General features: G+C 55.6%; 2 protein-coding genes across 3 annotated transcripts; both read left to right on the top strand.

Moving 5' to 3' along the window:
• Positions 1–2,491: 2,491 nt before the first annotated feature.
• On the top strand, positions 2,492–6,027 carry LOC142045734 (sialidase-3-like). Its single transcript, XM_032781150.2, has 3 exons — positions 2,492–2,843; positions 2,921–3,151; positions 3,960–6,027. The coding sequence occupies exons 1-3, from the start codon at positions 2,709–2,711 to the stop codon at positions 5,025–5,027; spliced, it is 1,434 nt and encodes a 477-aa protein (XP_032637041.1). The 5' UTR covers positions 2,492–2,708; the 3' UTR covers positions 5,028–6,027.
• A 2,056-nt stretch (positions 6,028–8,083) lies between these two features.
• Positions 8,084–16,496, top strand: LOC116825273 (sialidase-3-like). Of its 2 annotated transcripts, XM_075061826.1 has the most exons (5): positions 8,084–8,732; positions 9,409–9,526; positions 9,947–10,177; positions 14,505–15,959; positions 16,017–16,496. In XM_075061826.1, exons 3-4 carry the CDS (start codon positions 9,974–9,976, stop codon positions 15,534–15,536), a joined length of 1,236 nt encoding a protein of 411 aa, XP_074917927.1. In that variant the 5' UTR covers positions 8,084–8,732; positions 9,409–9,526; positions 9,947–9,973; the 3' UTR covers positions 15,537–15,959; positions 16,017–16,496. The 2 variants fall into 2 exon arrangements, with proteins under 2 accessions (XP_074917927.1, XP_074917928.1); XM_075061827.1 differs by lacking the exons at positions 8,084–8,732; positions 9,409–9,526 and having other exon boundaries at positions 9,918–10,177.
• Positions 16,497–17,244: the final 748 nt, after the last annotated feature.

Below are 17,244 nucleotides of genomic sequence, written 5' to 3'. Positions count from 1 at the left end.
CAGCTTCTCATCCACTGTAATCCCCAGGTCCTTTTCTGCAGAACTGCTCCCTAACCATTCGGTCCCTAGTCTGTAGCAGTGCATGAGATTCTTCTGTCCTAAGTGCAGGACTCTGCACTTGTCCTTGTTGGACCTCATCAGATTTCTTTTGGGCCAATCCTCCAATTTGTCTAGGTCACTCTGTATCCTACCCCTACTCTCCAGTGTATCTACCTCTTCCCCCTAGCTTAGTGTCATCCACAAACTTGCTGAGGGTTCAATCCATTCCATCATCCAGATCATTAATGAAGATGTTGAACAAAACCGGCCCCCAGACCGACCCCTGGTGCACTCTGCTCGATACTGGCTGCCAGCCAGACATCGAGCCATTGATCTCTACCCGTTGAGCCCAACAATCAAGCCAGTTTTTTATTTCTTTAACTTCCTGGCAAGAATACTGCGGGAGACTGTATCAAAACCTTTGCTAAAGTCAGGATATATCAAGTCCACCACTTTCCCCATATCCACAAAGCCAGTTATCTCATCATAGAAGGCAATCAGGTTGGTCAGGCATGACTTGCCTTTGGTGAATGAATCCATGTTGACTGTTCCTGATCAACATCCTCTCCTCCAAGTGCCTCAAAATGGAGAAACTCCATTAGGTGGTGAAGCAAGACTGCCAGATGCCGGGGAATCAGGGAGGGACAGACTGAGGGGTGGAAATGAGAGGTGCTACAGGATAACTGTGGGGAGGGGAGGAGGCAGAAGCAGTGGCCCAAGACAGGCAGGTTCCCACGCTGGGAGCCTGCCTATCTGGGGGAGAGCAGTGCTGGGGATTTCTCTGTGCAGCTGAGAAGCCAAGCGCCTTCAGCGAAAATTCAGCACATGGTATTGAAAACAGCCTTGCCTAATGGTTAGAGCACAAGCCCCACGACTGTGTTCTAGTCCGGGCTCTGCCCCTGACTCACTGCCAGACTTGGGGCAGGTCACGGCCCTGCTCTGTGCTTAAGTTTTCCCATCGATCTCCCAGTGAAGGGCCGGGAGATTTATCCCTGCTGTGAAGCACTGTGAGAGCTGGAAATATCAACTAGGAAGGGTAACCAGCCGATGCAGGAGGCCACACTCCATGATCACAATGGTCCCTGCTGACCTGGGACTCTGCCTGGGGCTCGCTGGGTCAGAAGGACTGAGCCCGAGGACTGGCTCAGGGTTCCCGGGGTCACCCCAGCCACAGGCATTTGCTCGCACCCTCCCGCCTCCTACCCCACCTTGCCTCTGCCCCCTCCCTGCCCCTATTGGACCCCTCCCCAAATCCCCGTCCTGGCCCTGCTTCTTCCCCGAGTGCACCCCGTTCCTCCTCCTCCCCCCTCCCTCCCAGCGCTTGCCCTGTGAAACATCTGTTTCACGGCACAAGTGCTGGGAGGGAGCAGGGAGAAGCAGGACGAGGTGCGCTTGGGGAGGAGGCGGAGGCAGAGGTGAGCTTGGTCTTGGGGTGGGTCAGGAAGTTGCTGGTGGGTGCAGAGCACCAACCAATTTTTCCCTGTAGGTGCTCCAGCCCCGGAGCACTCATGGAGTTGGCGCCTGTGACCCCAGGGACTGTGGAGTTCACAGGGCTTTACACCAGCCAGGATCTGGGCAGTTAATGAGAGCAGCCTGATTCCCCTGGCAGCTTAGGGTTTACCTCTGGTGCTAGGGCAAGCGATTCAGCTGCACACTGGCTGAAGAAGGAGACAGCTGGAGACAGGAAGGGAGCGAGTCCTGCTGCTCCCTGCGGTGCCCAAGCCCCACCGAGCCATGAGTGCGGAGCAGAGTCTGCGGTGAGCGGCGTCTAGGGCAGGTCTGATGGGGGTGGAGGGACTCCTGGCCCCACCTCCCAATGAGCCAAGTCTTCCCACCCCCATCAGACCGGCCCCCCATTGTGTTGAGTCCCCCACATCAGACCTGCCTCTGCCATCCCCCATTGCACCAAGCCACTGCGCATGCCAGAGGATTGGACCAAAAGAAATCTGATGAGGTTCAACAAGGACAAGTGCAGAGTCCTGCACTTAGGACAGAAGAATCCGATGTCACTTGGAGACAGTGGGGGCCAGGTTCTGATCTCTGTGACGCTGGTGTAAACCGAGCCAGAAATTACCCTGGCATAACTGAGCAGAATTTGGCCCTAACTCAGTGTCCTAGCCCCCACCCCGTGCTGATCAGGACTGGATTCTGCTCTCATTGAAATCAGTAGGAGCTAAGTCTGCACTGAGCCCCTTGCAGCATTGGTCCCTGAGCTGGTTGCCTGGTGCAATGAGTCTATGGCAGAGGTGGGGAAAGAAGCCAGATCTCCTGACTTGTGGCTTAACCACAGGGCCATCCTGCCTTCATCCACATTTCGCTGTGGCCAGTGTTTTTTCTTCTTTTAACAAAGGTAAAATCTCCCTCTTCTAATCTAGGTTGATCCCTTCGGGTTTCTCTTTCTGTTCCTTTCACTTCCTGGCTCTGCACACCCTCCCCCCGTGGAGTTGTTTGAAAGAGAGGCCGAAGTTTCTCACTGACACTAATTAAAAATGTCGTGATTGCATTTCTTCCAGCGTTATCTACAAAAGCTCAATGTGGGGCTTAAACTGCCCCATCTCCCTTTGAAGTGTGCAGGAAACTCTGGGCGGCATCAGAGCACGGAGGAGACAAAGTCCATTTTGGGGACTTGGGAGCAAAAGAAATAGCAGCAAAAGGAAACTGAAATAAGGATGTGCCTAGCTGGAGGTGGCTGTAACCATGTATGGCTGAGCTCTGCAGCAAGCAGTTCATGCACTCCTGCCTTTAAGGCTCAGGCTTATTGCTTCTTCTGCCTGAGGAGCCCAGTATGTTTCCTGTCTGAGCAGGTGGGTGCAGCTCTGTGGCTGAGGGAAGCTCCGTAGCTAGTATTGTTTTAACTCTCTTGATTCCTTTTCTCTGCCAGCTGAGGTTTCTGCTACGTCGAGACATCATGATCAAGGCATCGATGAGCTCTGGGAAGGCGACTCTCTTCCACCAGGATCTGCAGAGTGGGGTCACCTATCGGGTCCCCGCATTGCTGTATATCCCCTCAGACACGCTCCTGGCATTTGCGGAGAAGCGCTCCTCTGCCAGGGACGAGGACGCTGAGTACCTGGTGCTGAGACGAGGTCGGAAGACAGGGACATCAGTCAAGGTAATTCCCTGTGCATTGTTTCCCTGCAGCCCCCCCTCGCCTGCTGCCCGCTCTCCGCCCGAGGTGTCTCAGCATTAGCGCTTCCCGGGGTTGTGCCTTTCCCTGGATACCTGCACTCCAGGCTATTCACCCCCCAGTAGCTAATGATACTGGTGCAAGGCTGGCTCCTGTGCCAGGCAGAGTGCTCCAATGAGGGGCTGGGGGCCTTTTGAAGTCCAGAGGAAGTTGAGGCTGCTCAGCATCTTGCAGGATCGCACTCCTAAGGACTATGACGGGGGAGAACAACTTGGCAACCCTACTGCCGACCTGGGCTGGGAGGCTCACTCCAAATGCAGTGTAGAGGCCCAGGAGACGGAGGCCGTGCCGTGCCGGGGAACTGGCTGGGATTGCCACAGTCTCTTTCCCACAGCGCTAGTGACTGCGTGATTGGCATGTGTCTTGTCTCTAATTGCAGCCAGCTTGTGTCTGGCTGGAGCCAGGTAGGGAAGAAAAGCAGAGCCAAGCCACTAAAGCAGAAGCCAGCACAACCCTCAGGGGAGCTGCTGCAGCCCAGCCCGTACTCCCTTAGGGGAAGGCAGAACCAAGAGCCTAAAATGAGGCTCTTCAATCCCTGTTTTGGCAGCTGCTTAGTTTTCAGAGGTGCCAAGGGCCCAACAGTGCCCCCTGGTGGTGGGGCAAAGTGTGAGCTCCATGGCCCGTCCAGCCCTGAGGCAGCCATACAGGATGGTCATTGTGATGTACTGAGGAGTGGGCCCCACTCGCTTACCCCTCTGACCTACCTGTTCTCACCCCCTCTCTCCTGCTGCAGTGGGGTCCCAGGGAGCCCTTGACGAGCGCAGTGTTACTGGGTTACCGCACGATGAGCCCCTGCCTGGTGTACGAGCGGAAGAGTCAGACTGTCTTCCTGTTCTTCATCTGCGTGAGGCAGCACGTCTCAGAGCAATGGCAGATCTGGACTGGGCAGAATGCCGCCCGGCTGTGCTACGTCTGGAGTGGAGACGCCGGCCAGACCTGGAGCTCGTTAACGGACTTGACGGAGCAGGTGATTGGGGAAGACTTGAAGGACTGGGCCACGTTTGCGGTGGGGCCTGGGCACGGGGTACAGCTCCGCTCTGGGCGGCTGGTGATTCCGGCTTACGCCTACCACATTACCGCTCGCTGCTGCCACCTGCCACTGCCCTGGGGGACCCAACCCCGGTCTTTGGTCTTTTATAGTGACGACGGCGGGCAGCGCTGGCACAAGGGTGAGCTGATTGAGGGCATGAAGACGGGGGAGTGCCAGGTGGCCGAGGTAGCATGCCAGGCCTGCGACCCTGTGCTGTACTGCAACGCCCGCACTCCCTGCCGGTGCCGGGCAGCAGCGTTCAGCACAGACCAGGGGCTCACATTTGAGAGCCCCTCCTCATGCAAGAAGCTGTGTGAGCCGCCTCATGGCTGCCAGGGCAGTGTGGTGAGCTTCACACCAACAACAGGGCTTCTGGAGATGGATGGCGCGGAAGAGCCAGACGCCCCGGCCCATCAGACGACCTGCCTGTTGAACGGTGAGAACACCCCCGCCACCATCCACAGAAGCACCGTGTCGTGGCTACTTTACTCCCACCCAATGGATAAATGCAAGCGAGTCGACCTGGGCATCTACCTCAACCAGTCCCCATTGAACGAGGCCAAGTGGGAGCACCCCTGGCTCCTGTACAAAGGGCCGTGTGGTTACTCAGACCTGGCCGTATTACAGGAGGCATCAGCACCGCTCTTGTTTGGCTGCCTGTTTGAGTGCGGGGTGAATCATGCGTGTGAGGAGATCACCTTCCAGCTCTTCTCCTTTGAGGATCTCCAAAGCTCCTTGGAGAAGCCTGAATCAAAGCAAAAATCTGACTAGCGGTGTCCTCCGGAGGAGTAAGTGAGGCGCACCCCCCCACCCCTGAAAATCCCCATCCCCATGAGGCCTGGGCTTCCGAAAACAGCCTCTTCTTTTGGGTGTCTCTGGTTCCGGGTCCGGGACTTCCTAGAGCACGGGTGGGCAAACTACAGCCCGAGGAATGAGTGTAATAATTTCTGTGGAGTCGTGACAACTGTTTTGTCAGGGTGGAGGTGCCATGGCCCTGTGCTAAAATTCTTATGCCCTTCCAATCGAAATGCTTAATGTCCACCACTACCCCTAAGTGGTTAGAATCACATCAACTCATAGGTGCAGGAACTAGGAATCTGGGGAGTGCTGCAGCAACCCCAGGTTTTACGTGTGCCCAGGATCCCGGCTGCCAGCCCCGTGCCTCGTGGCTCTGCTCCCAGCCCCACATGCGGGGTCCTCTCCTGACCCTGAGCCTGGGACTCCACCCCCACCCCCAGCTGTGGCTCCAGCCTTGGCCTCCTTACCCTTGTCCATGTCCCCACTCCCAGAGCCACGGCCCTGCTCCCAGCCTCAGCTCTAGGGGGTGGAGGGGGAGCGGACATGCATAAGGGGGGTGCAGTATCCCCACTATAAAAATGATACTGGAATCCATCTTAAACCTGATGCTTTTTCATTTAGAAGGAGGGGTGGGAATCCAGAGAAAGACAAACGATTCTCACCTTGTGCCAAAGATATAAAAGGAGTGGAACAGAACAAAGGGAGCTTCCAGTCATGAAAACATCCCGGCTTTCCATCTAAGATGTCTGCTGGTACTAACAAGGACTGTACCAGGGGAGAGGATTGGGTCCAGACTAGAAAGGAGTCTAGTCTGTGAAAGAAGCTTATTGGAACATTTCTGAGGGTGAGATTTACTTGTAATCAGTTTCTTAATGTGTTAGGTTTAGACTTGCGTGTTTTGTTTTATTTTGCTTGGTAACTTACTTTGTTCTGTCTGTTATTACTTGGAACCACTTAAATCCTACTTCTTCTACTTAATAAATCACTTTGTTTATTAGTAAACCCAGAGTAAGTGTTGAATACCTGGGGGAGCAAACAGCTGTGCACCCTCTCTCTAATCAAGTGATACAGAGGGCAGACAATGTTATGAGTTTTACCCTCTATAAGCCTGTTAGAGAGTAAAAGGACTGTATTTGTGGTTGGGATCCCATTGGGAGTGGGTGTCTGGGTGCTGGAGAATAGGGGACCATGCTGTGGCAGTTTTTGTAAAGCCTGGCTTTAGGCAGCATGGCAGACCTGCGTCGGTGTGCAGCGTGTCTGACTCAAGAAGGCAGGGTCTGGAGGTCCCAAGCTGCAGCGAAACAACAGGCTAAAGGTAATTCCAGTTATGTCAGGTGACAGTCCCAAGGGGGTCTCTGTGACTGAAACCCATTCCTTAGGATCTCTTCGCACTTGTCCTCGAATTTACACCTCATCCATGTTAGACATGCGTTCCTGTCTGGCATCCTGTTATCTTGCCAACCGGTATTGCCCTGGCCTCTTCCTTTGCATTCAGTGTTGAACCCATTCTACACAATATGCATTACCTACTTTTGGGGCAAAGCCAGACTTTTTCTGGCACCATGCTCCCTATTTGTAAAACATTTGCTTGTGCCAATATCAGAGGGCGAACACAGCACAGGGTTTGGGGCTGTCCACTCCTGACACTTCTGTGATGTCTAGGGTGGTATTTTAGGGGTTGCCCTGCATGTGCAGGCAGAGAGAGGAGAAAACGCCCCTGTCACCGTGTATCCGTGTTGCCGTGTATGCCGTAACCGAGCCTGATCACCTCGAAGCCTCTCTCTCAGCTCACGTGTTTCAATAGAGCTTCTACGTTTGCCGGTCGTGATGTGTTGGTGGTTTGTATTGTAGTGATATCAGTTATTACTAAATGCTGCATTTGTTTTGTAATATTGTTAGTAGATATTTTAGGCATTGTGGTGTTTTAGGTTTGTTAACTCTATTCGCTAGTCATAGCTGCTCTCTACCCCTTGTACTATCCCCAATAAATGTTTAAATGATTAATTTTTGTTGTGGTGTCTGCATGTGCTCGTGCCTGGCCTTCTGATTCTGTTGCACTCGTGACCCATACTCGTCCTTGCCTCTTACCCCTATAGTCGTTGCCGTGCAGCCTGGTAAATAACAGGCCTGCATTTTTTTTTTGCCCCTGCGAATACGTGGCAATCTACAATCCAATTTATTTTGCCCCAATCCTCCAATTTATCTAGGTCTCTCTGGAGATCCTATCTCTACCCCTCGAGCGTATCTAGTCTCCCCCAGCTTAATGTCATCCATGAACTGCTGAGGGTGCAATCCATCCCATCATCCAGATCATTAGTGAAGATGTTGAAGAAAACTGACCCAGGGGCATTCACTTGATAACAGCTGCCAACTAGACATAGAGCTGGTGATCACTACCGTTGAGTCCAACGGTACAACCAGCTTTCTGCCACCTTATAGCTCATTCATCAATTCATACTTTTTTAACTTGCTGGCGAAATACTGTGGGAGCCGTATCAAAAACTTGCTAAACTCAAGATATATACATCCACTGCTTTCCCATATCCACAGAGCCGTTATCTCATCATAGAAAGGCAATCAGATTTGGTCAGGCATGATTTGCCCTTGGTGAATCCATGTTGATTGTTCCCTATCATTCCTCTTTCCTTCACCTGCTTCAAAAATGGAAAAGCTCCACTAGGTGGCGAAGCAAGACTGCCTGACGCCAGAATCAGGAAGGGACTGAGGGCTGGTCTACACTACGGGGAAAATCGATTTTAGATACGCAACTCTCAGCTACGTGATAACGTAGCTGAAGTCGAATATCTAAAATCGATTTACTCACCTGTCCTCACCACGCGGGATCCGATGTCCGGGCTCACCATGTCAATTCCGGAACTCCGTTGGGTTGGTGGAGTCCGGAATCGATATAACGCGCTCAGGGATCGATTTTAACCCGCCGATACGCGGGTAGTCTAGACGTGGCCTGACTGAGGGGTGCAAATGAGAGGTGCTACAGGAGTACAAGGCAGAGAGTAGTGACCTACCAGTCTGGGGGAGAGCGCGCTGGGGGTTCTCTGTGCAGCTGAGAGGCCAAGAGCCTGCAGCGAAAATTCAGCAGACGGGTTGGAAACACCCTGGCCTAATGGTTAGAGCATAATCCCAGAACTGAGATTTAGTCCGGGCTCTGCCCCTGAATCCTGCCAGACCTGGGCAGGTCACGGCCCTGCTCTGTGCTTTAGTTTTCCCATCGATCTCCCGGGGAAGGGCCAGGAGATTTCCTCTGCTGTGAAGCACTGTGAGAGCTGGAAATATCGGACTAGGGAGGGTAAACCGGCCTATGCAGGAGGCACAGTCCATGATCACAATGGTCCCTGCTGGCTGGGACCCTGGCTGGGGCTCGCTGGGCAGAAGGACTGAGCCCGAGGGCTGTCCAGGGCCCCCAGGGTCACCCCAGGGACTGCGGGGTTCATGGGCCTTTCCCCCATTCAGGATCTGGGCAGTTAGCGAGAGCAGCCCGGATCCGCCATCGACTTAGATTTTACCTCCGGTGCCGGGGGAGCGATTCAGCTGCACACCGGCCGCGGGAGGAGGAGCCGGGGAGAGCTGCGAGGGGGTCCTGCTGCTCGCGGTGCCCGAGCCCCGCGGAGTCGAACTCGGCGCCGGGGGCAGATCTGATGGGGACTCGTGCAATGGAAGGTGGGGGGGCAGGTCGGATGGGGCCGGGGGTTCGTGGCAATGGGGTGCCGGGGGGCAGGTCGGATGCAGTGGGAGGGGGATTCGGTGCAAGGGAGGTGGGGGCAGTTCTGATGGGGGCGGGGGATTCGGTGCAATGGGAGATGGGGGCAGATCTGATGGGGTGGGGGGGATTCCGGGTTGCACGAGTGGGAGGTGAGGGGGCAGGTCTGATGACGTGTGGGGGGATTCAGGGCAGTGGGGTTGGCGGGGGGCAGGTCGGATGGCGGGGGGATTCGGGCAGTGGGGGTTGGCGGGGGGGCAGGTCGGATGGCAGTGTGGGGGATTCGGGGCAGTGGGGGTTGGCGGGGGCAGGTCGGAGATGGCGGGGGTGGGGATTCGGTGAGCAGTGGGGGTTGGCGGGGGGCAGGTCGGATTGCGGGGGGGCGGATTCGCGGCAGTCGGGGTTGGCGGGGGGGCAGGTCTGTTGAGGGACTCGCCATGCCGGGGGGCGGTGCGGAGGCCGCTTTGGGGGTGGGGCGCTGTAGCGCGTCTGCGAACCGCGCCGTGTCTGCGGGGGGCAGGGGCGGAGCGGGGGTGAGCTCGCTCGGCTCGGCTCGGCTCGCTAGGGCTTTCAATCCCTGCCAGGGTTAGAGCTTCTCTTTCTCTTCTCTTGCTGTTTTTAGGCTCCCTGGTCTAGTTTGCCCCGTCTCGCTGGCAGAGCAGAAAGCCGGGCCAGGAGGGAGGAAGAGGCCAGAGCCGGTTGCATTGGAGATCGCGCTGCGGGGATCCCCTCAGCAGGGCAGGCACCGGCTGCGGTAAATTGCTGCCCTGGGCTGGGGCTGGGAAAGTCTGGGCTTGGAGGAAGCCCCTGTTTGTCTCTTGGAGACAGAGGGGACCGGGTTCTGATCTCTGTGACGCTGGTGTAAACCCAGAGCCAGAAATTACTCTGGCGTAACTGAGCAGAATTTGGCCCTAACTCACTGTCTTAGCCCCCACCCCGTGCTGATCAGGACTGCATCCTGCTCTCATTGAAATCAGTAGGAGCTAAGTCTGCACTGAACCCCTTGCAGCATTGGTCCCTGAGCTGGTTGCCTGGTGCAGTGAGTCTATGGCAGAGATGGGGAAAGGAGGAGTCCAGTATGTTTCCTGTCTGAGCAGGTGGGTGCAGCTCTGTGGCTGAGGGAAGGTCTGTAGCTCGTATTGTTTTAACTCCCTTGATCCCTTTTCTCTCCCAGCTGAAGTTTCTGCTACGTCGAGACATCATGATCAAGGCGTCGATGAGCTCTGGGAAGGCGATTCTCTTCCACCAGGATCTGCAGAGTGGGGTCATCTATCGGATCCCCGCACTGCTGTATATCCCCTCAGACACGCTCCTGGCATTTGCAGAGAAGCGCTTCTCTGCCAGAGACGAGGACGCTGAGTACCTGGTGCTGAGACGAGGTCGGAAGACAGGGACTTCGGTCGAGGTAATTCCCTGTGCATTGTTTCCCTGCAGACTCCCCTCGCTTGCTGCCCACTCTCCGCCTAAGGTGTCTCAGCATTAGCACTTCCCAAGGTTGTGCCTCTCCCTGGATACCTGCACTCCAGGCTATTCACCCCCCAGTAGCTAATGATACTGGTGCAGGACTGGCTCCTGTGTGGGGTAGAGCGTTCCGATGAGGGGCCGGGGGCCTTTACCTGCCTTTTGAAGTCCAGAGGGAGTTGAGGCTGCTCAGCATCTTGCAGGATCGCACTCCTAAGGAATATGATGGGGGAGGGCTCCATCCACAAGCCCCCATCAACTCTCCTCCTCTGCCGACAGCAATCTAACTCCCTTCTCAGAATCCTCTGCTGCATCCTCGCCCCTGTGTCTAGCTTACAAGCTTTCTGTGGCAGAGACTTTTCACATCTGGATATGTCTTGCACAGGGCCAGTGCATCATCAGCTCTTAATGATAGGCCGGGGGGGCTCCTGGGTCTATTTTATTCCTGGAAGTCCCAGCAGCTACAAGAGCCTTTTTTCTCTCCTTCTCCATTTGGCTAGATGATTATTCATGGTTTATTAAGCACCAACCACATGTGCCCCCCCATTGGTGCTGGACCACCACCCCCACACCAACAATCGGTCTGTCTCTGCTAAGGACCCCACCGTGTCTTGGGCTGGGGCAGGGCGTTCTAGGTGGAGAATCCTCACCTAGGTGCTTCGTTCCCATCCCAGCTGATCTCTCGAACGCTGAAAGCTGTTCCCTCCCAGGGCATGGTGCGAGCCTTCTTTATTCCTGCCGGCTTTTGCCTGAGTAGAGCAGTGAATTCAAAGTCCGATTCAAACCTCCATGAAAACAGGCCCTGATCTCATTGCCGAGATGCTTCTCCTGAGTGAGAAATGTTGCTGCTCTGAAGATAGGTGTGTAGACAGCACTTGGAAGTTGCAGCTCAGACTGAAGCCAACCCCAGCCCATGTCCCCTAGACTTCAGAGCCCGAGCACCAGCCCCAGCCACAACTTCAGAGCGCTGTCTACACCGCTCGCGTGAGTCCGGCTACCCCACTAGGGTTGCCAACTTTCTAATCCAACGTTTCTCTAATGCGGCCACGACAGCCTGATGGGGGGTAGCGGGGGGGGAATGGCAAACCATTGTCCCCTCCGACTCCCTCCTTGTTGCTCCTGGATGTGCCACTCTGCACCGCCTCTGCAGAGAGGTGAGCACAGTGCTGCAGGAGCAAGGTGAGTTCTTGACTCACATTGTGGGGAGGGGGTTTGGGCAGCAGGCTCCAGCAGTGGGACTTCAGGAACCTGGCTCCAACCATGGGGCAGCAGGTACTGACTCCCCCGCTCTGGCCACGTGGCCCTGGCCTCCAGCTGTGGGGCTTCAGCCTTCGGCCCCTGGTTCCAGCTGCGCGGCAGCAGGCGCTGGCCTCCAGCCCCAGTCTCAGAGCAGTGGGCTCCAACTACAGGTCTTTGGGCGCCAACCCCTGGCTCTGGCGGCTAGGCAGCAGATGCTGATCCTCGACTCCAGCTGTGGGGCTTCAGTTGGCCTCTGGCCCCCAGTTCTACCGTGCGGTGTCGGGCGTTGGCCCTGTTCTCCAGCCACACGGCCCCAGCCCCTGGTGCAGATCCCCTGCCCCAGCTGCACGGCAGCAGGTGCCGACCCACAGCTCTGTTCCCGGGCTTCTGCCACGTGGTGGTGGGAGCTGGCCCCAGATGCCGACCCCTGGCCACGCAACAGCAAACGCTGGCTCCAGCCATGCAGCGGCAGGCGCTAACTCCTGGCCCCAGCCACACACCCCTGGGATCTGGCACCCAGCTCTGACCTCTAGCTGTGTGGCTGCAGGCCCTGGCCCTGGGCGTTGACCCACAGCTCTGGCTGCACAGCAGCGGACTCCGATCCCTGGCTCCAGCCACACAGTTCCTGTCCCCAACTGCGGGTTCTGGCTGCGGGCGCTGAGCCCCGGCCCTGGCCACATGGCAGCAGACACCAGGCCCTGACTTGGACCACGCGATAGTGGAGATCATCACTCATCCCCATTGCCTCTGGCCCCTACTACCTCCTATGCCCTGTATCCCCCCATTGCCTCGGGCCCCCGCTGCCTCCCCCGGCTCTGCATCCATCCCACTATCATCTCTGGCCCCTGCTGCTTCCCCTTTGCCCCCCTATCCAGGGCTTAATGGGTCCTGGGGCTTGCTGAGAAAAGTGATGTTAACAAACATGCAAGTGTCACTTTTCACAGCAGACTTACTAGCTATCCCTGAAAAGTGATACTTGTATGTTTGTTAATATCACTTATCACTTTTCATAGCCTCCCAGGCAGCTAAAGTTGCTGTGATATTAACAAATATACAAATAGCACTTTTCACGGCAAGCCCCAGGCCCCTTTAAGTCCTGGATAGCAGGGAGGGGAGCATTATTTTCAGTACTGAGTCTGCCAAAAAACCCCTACAAATATAAATTACAATGACTTGGAGGTGAATCTGTACATTTTTTATTGTTTTCCTAGAGTTAATGAAGTATTTTAGGAAAAAGTGTCAGTGGAGCCACCAGTGAGAGGTAGTGGCTGGACTCTGAGGCCACCAAAAAATGTGTTGTGAGAACCCCTGTTCTAATTAGGATCACCAGATGACAAGGACAAAATATCGGGACATATGGGGGGGCAGGGCCAAAGGAAAAAAAAAAGCAGGATTGCTGCTGAAGCAGAAAAAAAAAATGGGGTGGAGGGGGGCTCACCAGTGTACTCCTCCAGCCCCTAGCCAAAATATCAGGACAAACGGTGTCCCGACCGTACAACCATCGGGACGCGGGACAATCAACTGAATATCGGGACAGTCCAGTTTTTATCGGTACGTCTGGTCACCCTAGTTCTAATCACACAAAACCGAACACCGCTTCACCAAAGCCCCACCCCTTCTCCGAGGCCCCGCCCCAACTCGCTCCATCCCCCCTCCTTCCATCACTCACTGTCCTTGACCCTCACTCACTTTCACCAGGCTGGGGCAGAGGGTTGGGGTGCAGGAGGGGGTGAAAGCTCCGGCTGAGGTGCGAGCTCTGGGGTGGGGCCAGAAATGAGGAGTTCAGGGTGCCGGAGGGGGCTCCCATCGCCCCCCCCCGCGCCGTTTTGTGCGCGCTCCGCCTTGTTTTTCCCTTCCCCCCTTTTTTGTTGTCCCCAAGCGTGGTTCCCCTGTGAGGGGGCGTGATCCGCGCTCGCCTGGTCCCCCAAACCTTTGTGTTGGGTGCATACTGGTTTTTCCGCTGGGCAAGAACCTCCCAGGGGATGGGTGGGAGGTTGTGTGCCTTGGGGGGGCGTGCGGAAGGAGCAGCAGAGGGCTCGGGGGGTTTTTTTTTTGGGGGGGTTGGCTTAGTTTTTTTTTTTTTTTTTTTTTGTTGTGTTTGTTGTGTGTTTTTTTTGTTTTGTTGGGGGCGTTGCCGGGCATGAGTCTCTGGGGGAGCGGGAGATCTCTGTGTGTTGGGGCATTAGCGAGTTGGGGTGCTGTGTGGGGATGAGGGATTTGGGGTCGAAGAGGGGGCTCGGGGCAGGGTGTTGGGGGGTGCGGGCTCCAGGAGAGAGTTTGGGTGCGGAAGGGGACTCCGAGCTGGGGCAGGGAGTTGGGATGCCGGGTCCCAGTGGAGCTTCCAGGAGGCACATGCAGCTAGGGCAAGCAGGGAGCCTACCTTAGTTCCGGGCCCCTGCTGCGCCGCCACCTGGACTTTTAATGGCCCAGTTGGCACTGCCGACCGGAGCCGCTAGGGTCCCTTTTCGACCAGGCATTCCAGTCGAAAACCGGACTTCTGGGAACCCTACTGCCAACCTGGGCTGGGAGGCTCACTCCAAACGCAGTGTAGACGTCCAGGAGAGCAGCTCAGGAGGTGGAGGCTGGGCTGGGCCGGGGAACTGGTTGGGATTGCCACAGTCCTTTTCCCACGGTGCTAGTGACTGCGTGATTGGCATGTGTCTTGTCTCCAATTGCAGGCAGCTTGTGTCTGGCTGGATCCACGCAGGGAGGAAAAGCAGAGCCAAGCCACTAAAGCAGATGCCAGCGCAGCCCTCAGGGGAGCTGCTGCAGCCCACCCCATGCTCCCTTAGGGGAAGGCAGAACCAAGAGCCTAAAATGAGGCTCTTCAATCCCTGTTTTGGCACCAGCTTGGTTTTCAGAAGTGCTGAGGGCCCAACAGCTCCCCCTGGTGGTGGGGCAAAGTGTGAGCTCCATGGCCCATCCAGTCCTGAATCAGCAGTGCTGGGTGGTCATCGTGATGTACTAAGGAGTGGGCCCCACTCGCTTACCCCTCTGACCTACCTGTTCTCGCCCCCTCTCTCCTGCTGCAGTGGGGTCCCAGGGAGCCCTTGACGAGCACAGTGTTACCGGGTCACCGTACGATGAACCCCTGCCCGGTGTACGAGTGGAAGAGTCAGACTGTCTTCCTGTTCTTCATCTGCGTGAGGCAGCACGTCTCAGAGCAATGGCAGATCTGGACTGGGCAGAATGCCGCCCGGCTGTGCTACGTCTGGAGTGGAGACGCCGGCCAGACCTGGAGCTCGTTAACGGACTTGACGGAGCAGGTGATTGGGGAAGACTTGAAGGACTGGGCCACGTTTGCGGTGGGGCCTGGGCACGGGGTACAGCTCCGCTCTGGGCGGCTGGTGATTCCGGCTTACGCCTACCACATTACCGCTCGCTGCTGCCACCTGCCACTGCCCTGGGGGACCCAACCCCAGTCTTTGGTCTTTTATAGTGACGACGGCGGGCAGCGCTGGCACAAGGGTGAGCTGATTGAGGGTATGAAGACGGTGGAGTGCCAGGTGGCCGAGGTGGCATGCCAGGCCTGCGACCCTGTGCTCTACTGCAACGCCCGCACCCCTTACCGGTGCCGGGCAGCGGCGCTCAGCACAGACCAGGGGCTCACATTCAAGCGCCCTTCCTCATGCAAGAAGCTGTGCGAGTCGCCTCACGGCTGCCAGGGCAGTGTGGTGAGCTTCACACCAACAACAGGGCTTCTGGAGGCGGATGGCGCAGAAGGGCCAGACGCTTCAGCCTCCAAGATGACCTGCCTGTTGAACGGTGAGAACGTCCCCTCCGCCATCCAAAGAACCACCATGTCATGGCTGCTTTATTCCCACCCAACGAGTAAACGCAAGCGGGTCAATCTGGGCATCTACCTCAACCGTTCCCCATTGAACGAGGCCAAGTGGGAGCACCCCTGGTTCTTGTACCAAGGGGCGTGTGGTTACTCGGACCTGGCTGTGTGCCAGGAGGCGTCAGCGCCACTCTTGTTTGGCTGCCTGTTTGAGTGTGGGGTGAATCACGCATGTGAGGAGATTGCCTTCCAGCTCTTCTGCTTTGAGGATCTACAAAGCTAAAATCTGGATAGCAGTGTCCTCCAGCGGAGTAAGCTCCCCCCTCCCGCCCTCGGAGATTCTCACCTCCACGAGGCCTGGGCTTCCGAAATCAGCCTCTTCTTTCGGGTGTCTCTGGTTCAGGGTCCGGGACTTCTAGGGGTCACTCCATCTGAGACTGAGAACTTGGCCACAGCCCAGGCAGCTGTGCCAGCCTCTCCATGGCCGTCCTACTGAGGTACCACCACCCTGAGCCAGATGCACCACTGCCAGGGGCCAAAACGCCTGCTGGTTAAATCAGCTCCACAGGTTACACCCACTGAGGATGTGGCCCAGAGTGAGGACTGCTCAGTCCATACTCCACAGACCTTGTCATAAACAGATAAGAAAAGTTAATAGCACAGAAGTACTTTATATTTCTTTGACTATAAAGGGTTAACAAGTTCAGTAAGCCTGGCTGTCACCTGACCAGAGATTGACTATAAAGGGTTAACAAGCTTCTAGAGTAAGCCTGGCTGTCAACCTGACCAGAGGACCAGTCAGGAGACAGGATACTTTTCAAATCTTGAGGGAGGGAAGGTTCTGTGTGTGCTGTTTAGTGTTTGGTTGTTGTTCACTCTGGGGGCTCAGAGGGAGAACCAAAGACGTGCACCAGGTTTCTCTCCAATCTCCCTGATACAGGCTCTTATAGTTCAAAATAGTGAGTTACTAGATAGATAAAGCGAGTTAGGCTTATGTTTGTTTTCTTTATTTGCAATTGTGCATTTGGCTGGAAGGAGTTTCAATTGTGTATTTGGCTGAAAGGAGTTCAACATTTGTATGAATTTTGCTGAAAGGATTTTTTAATTTGTACTTGACATACTTAGGCTGGGGAGGGTTATCCCAGTTGCCTATAGCTGAAAGACTCTGTTACCTAATCCATTTTTTAAATTACAAAGATAATTTTTACTGTTTTTCTCTCTTTAATTAAAAGTTTCTTGTTTAGAAGAGTCTGATAGTTTTTTATCTGGTGCTTGACCCCAGGGGACTGGGCGGGGTCTGGGGAGCGGATTCACCAGGGAATTGGTGGGAGAAAGGAGGGAAGAGGGGAGAGAGAGGCTAATTTTCTCTCTGTGCAGGATTACTGTCTCTCTCAGGGAGAGTCTGGGAGGGGGAGAGAGAAGGAGGGGGAAGGTGAATTTCCTCTCTGTTTTGTGATTCAAGGAGTTTGAATCACCAGTGATCTTCCAGGGTAACCCAGGGAGGGGAAGCCTGGGAGAGGCAACGGTGGGGGAAAGGGTTTCTTTCTTGTGTGTTAAGATCCAGAGGGTCTGGGTCTTGGGGGTCCCCAGGCAAGGTTTTGGGGAGACCAGAGTGTACCAGGCACTGGAATTCCTGGTTGGTGGCAGCGCTACCGGTTCTAAGCTGGTAATTAGCTTAGAGGAATTCATGCTGGTACCTCATCTTTTGAACGCTAAGGTTCAGAGTGGGGAATTGTACCATGACAGACCTGTCAATCCTTGGTCCCTCTACTGAGACTGCCAGGGGAGGTGGCACATTCAGCTAGTGCTAATGTGGGCATTTGCCCTGTTTTTTGCAGTGCTGTTGTTGTAGCCATGTTGGTCCCGGGATAGGAGAGAGACAAGGGAGGGGAGAGAGACACACCGAGCTCTTTGCCAGGTCTGGGAAGGCACCTCTCAGCGTCACAGCTCAATGCAAGGTAGACAGATTGTGAAGCATAAGGGGTTAACAC

This window comes from Chelonoidis abingdonii, chromosome 1 (genome assembly GCF_003597395.2).
Source record: "Chelonoidis abingdonii isolate Lonesome George chromosome 1, CheloAbing_2.0, whole genome shotgun sequence".
NCBI lineage: Eukaryota > Metazoa > Chordata > Testudines > Testudinidae > Chelonoidis > Chelonoidis abingdonii.
The sequence above is the reverse complement of the archived record's forward strand: the minus strand, read 5'-3'. Positions and strand labels throughout refer to the sequence as shown.

Bases quoted from the DNA above. Each gene is read 5' to 3' on its own strand.
- LOC142045734 (XM_032781150.2), top strand. From the start codon at position 2,709: ATGTGCCTAGCTGGAGGTGGCTGTAACCATGTATGGCTGAGCTCTGCA. The intron at 2,844-2,920 runs GTGGGTGCAGCT...TTTCTCTGCCAG, and splicing joins TATGTTTCCTGTCTGAGCAG to CTGAGGTTTCTGCTACGTCG. The intron at 3,152-3,959 runs GTAATTCCCTGT...CTCCTGCTGCAG, and splicing joins AGACAGGGACATCAGTCAAG to TGGGGTCCCAGGGAGCCCTT.
- LOC116825273 (XM_075061826.1), top strand. From the start codon at position 9,974: ATGATCAAGGCGTCGATGAGCTCTGGGAAGGCGATTCTCTTCCACCAG. The intron at 10,178-14,504 runs GTAATTCCCTGT...CTCCTGCTGCAG, and splicing joins AGACAGGGACTTCGGTCGAG to TGGGGTCCCAGGGAGCCCTT.